At 32.6% G+C, this 8,004-nt stretch overlaps 1 protein-coding gene across 1 annotated transcript; it reads right to left on the reverse strand.

Moving 5' to 3' along the window:
• Positions 1-365: 365 nt before the first annotated feature.
• LOC105765754 (putative DNA glycosylase At3g47830) lies at positions 366-3,777 on the reverse strand. The gene is made up of 4 exons (XM_012585005.2): positions 3,344-3,777; positions 2,710-2,910; positions 764-820; positions 366-684 (listed from the first exon to the last, which is right to left on the reverse strand). The coding sequence occupies exons 1-4, from the start codon at positions 3,719-3,721 to the stop codon at positions 454-456; spliced, it is 867 nt and encodes a 288-aa protein (XP_012440459.1). The 5' UTR covers positions 3,722-3,777; the 3' UTR covers positions 366-453.
• Positions 3,778-8,004: the final 4,227 nt, after the last annotated feature.

The following is an 8,004-nucleotide window of genomic DNA, read 5'->3' on the forward strand; positions in this document are numbered from 1 at the left end:
GAGAAAATAAGGAAGAGTTCAAGTATAACTGAAAGTAACGTGTGGGTCCTCAAACAAAAAGGATAGCAATTGGTCACTTGCTAGTTATTAAACCCCTATGTTGACCTCTCTAGGGCAGCATGAGGCTTACCTTGTACGACAAGCTCACGCCCAATGCTTTCCACTCTTGGTTTGAGTAAAAAATCAAAGCCCCTACACTAATTAGGATCTCTAATTAATTTTAAGGTAAATTATATTGCTATTCGCTCAATTATTGGTAAAAAAAAATTTATTCACCAATTATTAAAAGTTACAAAATATCACTCAATTATTTGATTTTGTCTTCTTCTTTTTTATCACTAACTATTAAATAGCTAACAAGAATATAACATGACAGCTTTTAATTTAACATAATAATAATTTTAACCCTCAATATTTATACATTATATCAATTTAGTCTTAATTCTAAAAAATTTAACCCTCAACAACATTTACACTTAGGGGACAGGAACAATCTTTGGATGTCAACTTTTTCTGGCTACTTCCTTTCATCGTGCATTTGCGACAAAGCTTACCATGTGTATACAGAAGACAGTTCAGATCAAACTTAAGTTCGTTTGGGATCCTACGGTTGAGATGAAGGTATGTCTTATTCCTGTCCGCTACAGCAGGGACCCAACCGATGGCCCTAGCAATCTCAAAAACCTGCAAAGATATTTGAGAGCTAATAAATAAGTTTCAAATATTAATTTAAACACAACTGGAACAATCTGTTGCTACTCACATGTGTGTCCACTGGGAAATCATCTTGCTGAAGATTGAACATCAAAACACAAGCCACCTGTCAGGCATTGAGAGTTGAGGATTTGCATGGTTAATCTGAAATTTCAATGCTGGTAATATTAAGCAATTTAAAACACGTGATAACTCCAAAAACAGATCACAATCCAAAGAGTTTAAACAAATAAAATATTAAATCTAAACGAGAGACCAGCATTGGAAATGACCAGTAATAGAAATCTTTAACATACTACCTAAACCTAGTCAGTTTGATACAAGGTCTGAAGCATACAGATATCTGATTAACATACATGCTGTAATTCTGTGAATAACATGCAAACTAGCATGGATTGCACGACAAAAGCATGTGACAAATTTAAGTCAAATACCAATGAAATGATGGCAGTAAAAAGAGTAATACCATATTCTGGTGATTGTGAAATTCAATTCAACACCCTTGCCAAATTAAATAACTAAAGATAACATTTATGTATTAGATAAAATGAAGATGATCAGGAAGAATAGCACAGGCTTAAAAATGATCGACACTGATAACAAAGCTTATATATTCCATTTTTCTTTCCTTTCTCAAATTTCAATAGATTTCATATAGAACATTGGCAAAGTCAATGAACATATCCTTAACATCATAATTCAACAGGACACTGATTCATTCATCAACGGTTACACACACATGCAATTATGTAAGTGAAAATACATAGAGAATTCATCAAACTTGAGCGCAGGATCCTGCAGCTTGTCACTATTTTCCATGCTGAGATATTTTCAACAATTAATTCCATGGGTACAGATCAAAGGGCACTTGTAGCACTTTCTGCCTTAATAATAAGCACCTGAAAAAGGCCTTACAACATTCTATACAGCAAATTGTTAGACATTCTCATGTACCATGCACACATACAAAAAAAATAAAAAAAAACATTTAGACTATCTGAGTTTCATATTATCTTCATAGTACTCGTTCATGAAATATGAAACTAAAGAGATAGATATTATTAAAGGGAAGATGCACTAAATAAATTATCACAGGACCACTAAGGTCTTTTATCTGTATCTTTATTTCTAGAAGCAGCTATCCATACTGAATTAGGACAGATGCAGCAATGAGTAAATCTTGGGATGAAATGGGCTCCAAAACACACACCACAGCAATCAACAAAAAGGTGAATATCTCTAGAAGTTTTTGATGTTTCCTATTAGCAGTTAAGACATATATATATCTTCAGTGAATAACATGTTATTAGTAAATAGAGTAATATCCTAGTAGGCCAAAAGTTGAGTATTTTGCTTGACTGCATCTAACTGCAATGACCTTAGGAACCTTCGGTTGAGTTACTAATAATCAAGTTTTTTTTTTCCTTCCCTTGAATAATAAAATGAACTATGGATATACTCAGGAGGATCACAGAACTTATAGGATGATATTTAAGAAAGAAAAAGAAGTATAACCAAAAGGACATTGATCAAAGACTACAAATGGAGTGAAACTATGATTGAGTGGCAGAAACATTCTATTAAATGGAACATGGAATTTACGTGATCACAGACATGCATGAATAGAGTCAAATTGCGCTTAAAGCAAAGTAGGTGATTGAAGATGTCAAAAGTACATTACTCTTGTGCTTTCAGCATAAAAGGAAAAACAGACTGATTTAAAGGTTGCAAGAGAAAAAGCCACAACAACAAATCTGGCCTTTTGAAAAGATAAGCAACAAAAGCAAAATTGCCATGGACAAGAAAGGCATAAATTTAGTTAGTAGCACACACAAACACATCCATATGAAAGATAGGTCTATCCAAAGCGCAAGAATTCTCTAATTTTCTACAATGCTTAAAAGGAGTAAGCAATGCTTATTTCCTTTCTTTCAATAGAAGTACTGAATTCAGATTACTTAACATATATGCTAAAGTCCATTCGTGGAAACTTACTGTCTTAGGGCCAACTCCTTTAAAATTGGAGAGCTCAGACTTAATTTCAGCAACCGACAAATCTCGTAAGTACTCCAAGCAGAGTTTGCCTTTTCTCTCATGCAGACAACTCAATACATTCTTAATACAAGAAGCTTTCCTTGGTGCTAAGCCGCCATATCTTATTGCATTTTCTAGACTTTTGGTTTCAGCAGCATATACCTGAAGTAAAACTGACGTTAATACATATATCCCAATTCATCTGATTAAAATGTGACTCCAAATTGGAACACCCTACAAACCAAAGTATTCAACCTCACCTCTAAAGACTAAAAACCCTAAAGCCAACATAACCTAAGAAGCATTTTAACTAAAACAACACAATACCATCAAATGCAAAAGCAATTAAAAACATGTAAAATGTTCCACACACACACACATATCCAATTCATCATCAACCAAATACATAACAAGAGCTTTAATGAGAAAAGGGAATTCTTGTTATTAACGGATAAACCATGAAGCCAGTAAAAGCAAATAAATTAAAACTAACTATAGGTCCAAAGTCATAAATACCCATCAAGCCAAAACGATCAAAATTAGAAAGAAAAAAAAAAAGTTGCAACAAAATGGAAGAAAATCTCAGAAAGCTTACATCTTCCCAGGTGGGAAAAACAGACTTGAGAGAAGCAAAAGCCTTTTGGGAATTAAGCTCAGTAGTATTCTGAGAGAGCACAATTTTGATCAGACCATCCAACACGCTTTCTTCCTTATGATCCCCATCATCACTGTTAATCAACGGCTCTGACTGTGCTTCGTTACTGAAGGGCTCCATTTTCATGAGTCTGTGACGGCGGTACTTGAGGAATTCTGGAGGGAAACCATGGAGAGCCAAGAGCTCGTCTCTTACGGCTCTACATTCTTCAGCGGTGGGTCTATGGTGACATGGGTATGGCTCTTCAGTGGTTAATTTGGGTGTTTTCCGGGACCGCCCATCCAGCTGAAGCTGCTTTCTTTTGCAGGTTTTCTGCATTTTTTATTTCGCGCTTTTGTTAATGACAGACGATACCGCACTTTTGAAATTTTTTTACAGTCATCAAGTAATTTTTTTATTTTAAAATGTCATAATAAAAAATTTAATAGAAAAAAATAATTAGACCTAAAACTTGAGATCTGAAAGTTACATGGACAAAATTTTTAAAAATAAAAATAAGGTGATTGAATTTAAGATATGTGAACCTTGGAGCAAATTTCAATTTATCTAAAAAGTGTTTTTAAAAGATGAAATATCCCTATAGTTATGACATCTATAATAATTGTATTTTTAAACAAAACAAAGTAAATAAAAAAGGGTTTTTTATAATATCGAAAACTTAAATTAAGTTAAAAAGCTAAAACGTTGAAAGTGATAATTAAAAGTTTAAGAAAATTAATAGTAAAAAAGTTCTAAACAAACGTAAATTTTTGATTGATAAATTTAATCATGGACACAATGATGTCTTCAATACATTTAGTAAATTAGTTGTAGTTAACTTAAAGCCGAACAACTAGTCTATCTTTGCTTTTTTTTAGTAACCAAGAGGCAACTCGTTTCAAATTACCCTAACCAATAAATAATCTTGTAACTCAGCGCTCAAGATTTAACTTACCAACAAAATTAAGAAATGAGAGGGGCCTAATTCTAACCAACAAACTCACCTCAATGAGGTTCATTTTAGCTAGATATCCACACCACATGATCATAAACTACGACATAAACAAGGCATGCAGTTTGTCACTAGTATTAGAATGAATTAAATAATTACAAATTTAATTATTCTAATTGGCAACACAACCGTTCTAAGTTATCAAATACTGGTCGAATGTTTAACAAACCTAAACAATTGTAATTAAAATATAAGATACGTGAATACTAAAGAACAAAAAGAATTAAGCACAAATTAAGTCTAATAATTTTATTAAATCAAATTTCAATAATCCTTCAACTAGAAAAAGAGTTTAGAAACCCATAAAATTGTAAGACACAATCAAGAAGAAAATAACTATAATGCAAAAAATAACAAATGTTCTCTCACTCCCTTTTAGAATATCCTATTTATATTGTCGGATTAACGTAAATTAGCTAGGTTAGAAAAACTTGCTTGAGGTTGTAGAACTCATAAATGATCAAAATACCCCCTAAAGCTTGGATAAAATATTCACGTTGGCGTAGGGGCGTTGAGCTAGAGGCTGAGTTTTGAAGTTTGTGGCACAGGGACACCAACATTTTGTCATGCGATTCCGCGTTGAGATGCCAATTCTAAAATTATGGTGCTCAAATTTTTTTTCATGCTTTATTTCTTTGTCGATGATGTTCAAACTCAAACCATAAATTTTGATGAACTTAATCTAAGTCATAAAACAATTAATTAATTACCAAATACTACAATTTTATAAAAATCAAGCATAATTAAATAAAAATTCAAACAAATAGAAAGTAAGGTAAAAAAGAACTAAATGAAATGCTAAACACAAGGGCCTAAAATGTAGAAATATAAGCACTCATCAGTAACTTGTATCGACAAAAGCCCGAAGCTACAAATTTCAACTTTAATGTTTGGTTGCAAAAGTTATTTTAAAAGTAGTTTTTATCTTTGAAATTCTTTAATATTGTTTATGGTTTTTGCATTTAGGTGTAAAAGATTTTTTTTGTTACTAAAAGTCGCTTTTATCTCTTATTTTGTGTCTTTTTTTCAAAAGCAATAGGGAAGGTCTTAAAATGTTTTTCTAAGTTAAACCAATTTTTCAAACCAACTTTTTAATTCAAAAGTTAACATTTTAAAACCGAATTAGAGTGCCAAATTATAATTTTGTCTTTCATTTAATTTATATAAACTATAAATATGATATATATTTAAATTAAGTTTTACAAATAATTTATACTTCATATATTATATTATTAACAATGGATTATTGTAAATTATTATGAACTAAATTAAATATTTACTACCAAAATAATACTACCATACCATTGACTAAACAATAAAAAGACAGGAGGAAAAATTTTCAAATCAATGCTAAGCTGTTAAAAGTAGACTGGTTTAACATATTATTTTAATTTGTTGATGTACATATGCAACTACCCGTTGATATCAATTTAAACTTACTTAAAAATATTTATACCATTATAAAGTGTTTGCCTGAAAACCTTTAACACAGTGATATTCAACATATAAATAAAAAATTGATTAAAAGTTGTTGTTTTTCTTTGGCAAGAGAAACAAAAGAAATCCCATGTTTTAGCATATTGAAAATTAAGCATCAATTTCCAAATGTGGAGAAAATAATTAAAGATACGAGTAGTTGAATAATCGGAATGGAAGAGAATGCAAACGAAACCAGAAAGCTTTAAAACAAAAAATAAAAGCTGGGTAAGGGCTTGGCCTTCAGTTTTACCGAGTTTTTATTACTTTTGCCGCTGCTGTTGCAGGCATAATCCTCAAAAGAAGCATCCTACGGGAAATACAGCCAAGTTTTTCTCCGTAAATTGTATAAAAGAAGATGAAGTGTTAATACTAAAAACTTGAGCTGCACATTCGTTGAGTATTCTTTTTTAATATGATCAACTGAATCCCAGATTCAATGCTAATTTAAATGGAAGAGAAGAAAAACGATAATTAATGATTCACTGCTGAAAATATATGCAGCTACCAAGCAAAACCCTAGTTTAAGTGTTATTTATTGTACTTAGGGTTGCAGGCCACTGGGAAAGAATTTCATCAAGTTAATTTCTGAGACCTTTACGACGAGAAAATCTGTCAAGAGTTCAAAGGTTTTTGGTCAAGGTTCCATGGTAATAATATTTGTTTGCATATGTCATGGTGAATATTTATATTTTTGTATCAGATCACCAAACAAACAAAATTTAAGAAAAGACAATGGAAACATGTTGGGAGATTTGAGAGAGAAATTAGGGGGAGGGGGGGGGGGCAACATACAATTAACATATCACCATCATCTTCTTCTTCTTTCATAAATGATATTGCCACAATGTCTCCATCTAAAACTCTTTCTTCACTTAAATATTGCATAGCATCCTTGAGTACTGCTTTTGATCTGATGCCCTTCTCACCTTTGGTCTGCTCCACAACTTTATCATCCGACATTGGGAGATCAGCCCTACCGCTAAGAACACCATCAACAAACACCATGCCTATAGTATGCCCCCACAGAAAAAAAAAAGAAAAAGAAAAAGAAGAAGAAGAACCAAGGCTAGCTATTGCTACATCTTTTGATATAAGTGATGGATCAAAGTAGTGAAAAAGGAAAAAACTCCATGTCAACTAAAATAAAAAAACTTATATGAATTGCTTAAATCTAGCAAATAAATCGGACCGAGAAGCTTGATTCCCCATATAGAGTTGTTGGATCTTCTGAAACAAAAAGACCCTTCCACTCATAACACATAATAGTAAAAGACTTCGTTTAAGTGAAAACTGAAAGTAGTGTTATCACTGCTTGCTATGCTTCTTCTTCTTCTTCTTTTTCTTCTTCTTCTTCTTGGTGGTGGTGGTAGTTCTGTTGTGGTTGTTTAGCTTTGAGCCTTGGGTTGTGAGCTTGGATGATGTTGTAAAGAGAGTGGGGGTGATCATGATGACGATAAGTGGTAGTGGTGGTGGTGGTGGTGGTGAGGGGGTAATGATGATAGTATTCAAGAGTCAGAAAGGTGGGAATAAGGACTTGGAGGAGGAGTCCATGATGCTTGATGTTTGCTGTTGATCTTTTAGACCAACTAAAATTCCAGCCTATTGCGTGACCTTCACCTCCATCCTATTACATCTATGTGGCTGAAATAAAGGATCAAATTCACGCCCAACAAGTTTTTAACTCTTTATTTTTATCCCTTTTTATATAATTATTTGAACACACATTTAAATAATATTTTAAATATAATTATAATAAAATTAAACTTAATTTACGATTTAACCCTTAAAAAATATTTTTTTTTTACTTTTAATATCAAATTTTTTTTTGGAGCAACTATTTTTTAGTCAATTTTCTTAACAGACTTTAAAAAACATTCCACCAATTAAAAAAGGCCACGTGCTATCACCATTAAAAATCTCTCTCTCCTTTCTCATGTTAATTCTCACCATATTTCCCTTCTTCTCACCTGCGCTGCCATCACCACCACCAACCTCCTCCGACCAGCCCACAAAGTGTAATGACAGACCTCTTTCCAGCTCCAACCTCATTCTTGAAGAAGCTAAAGCTTTAGAGCTCTCTGCCGCTTCATTGCACCTAGACGATAACGCTCCCCCACCACTACCCTTTCTT

Source organism: Gossypium raimondii, chromosome 12 (assembly GCF_025698545.1).
Source record: "Gossypium raimondii isolate GPD5lz chromosome 12, ASM2569854v1, whole genome shotgun sequence".
Lineage (NCBI taxonomy): Eukaryota > Viridiplantae > Streptophyta > Magnoliopsida > Malvales > Malvaceae > Gossypium > Gossypium raimondii.

Coding starts and splice junctions, on each gene's coding strand:
- LOC105765754 (XM_012585005.2), bottom strand. CDS start 3,721: ATGCAGAAAACCTGCAAAAGAAAGCAGCTTCAGCTGGATGGGCGGTCC. Junction 2,911..3,343: donor TTTTTCCCACCTGGGAAGAT/GTAAGCTTTCTG, acceptor GTTTTACTTCAG/GTATATGCTGCTGAAACCAA. Junction 821..2,709: donor AAGGAGTTGGCCCTAAGACA/GTAAGTTTCCAC, acceptor AATGCCTGACAG/GTGGCTTGTGTTTTGATGTT.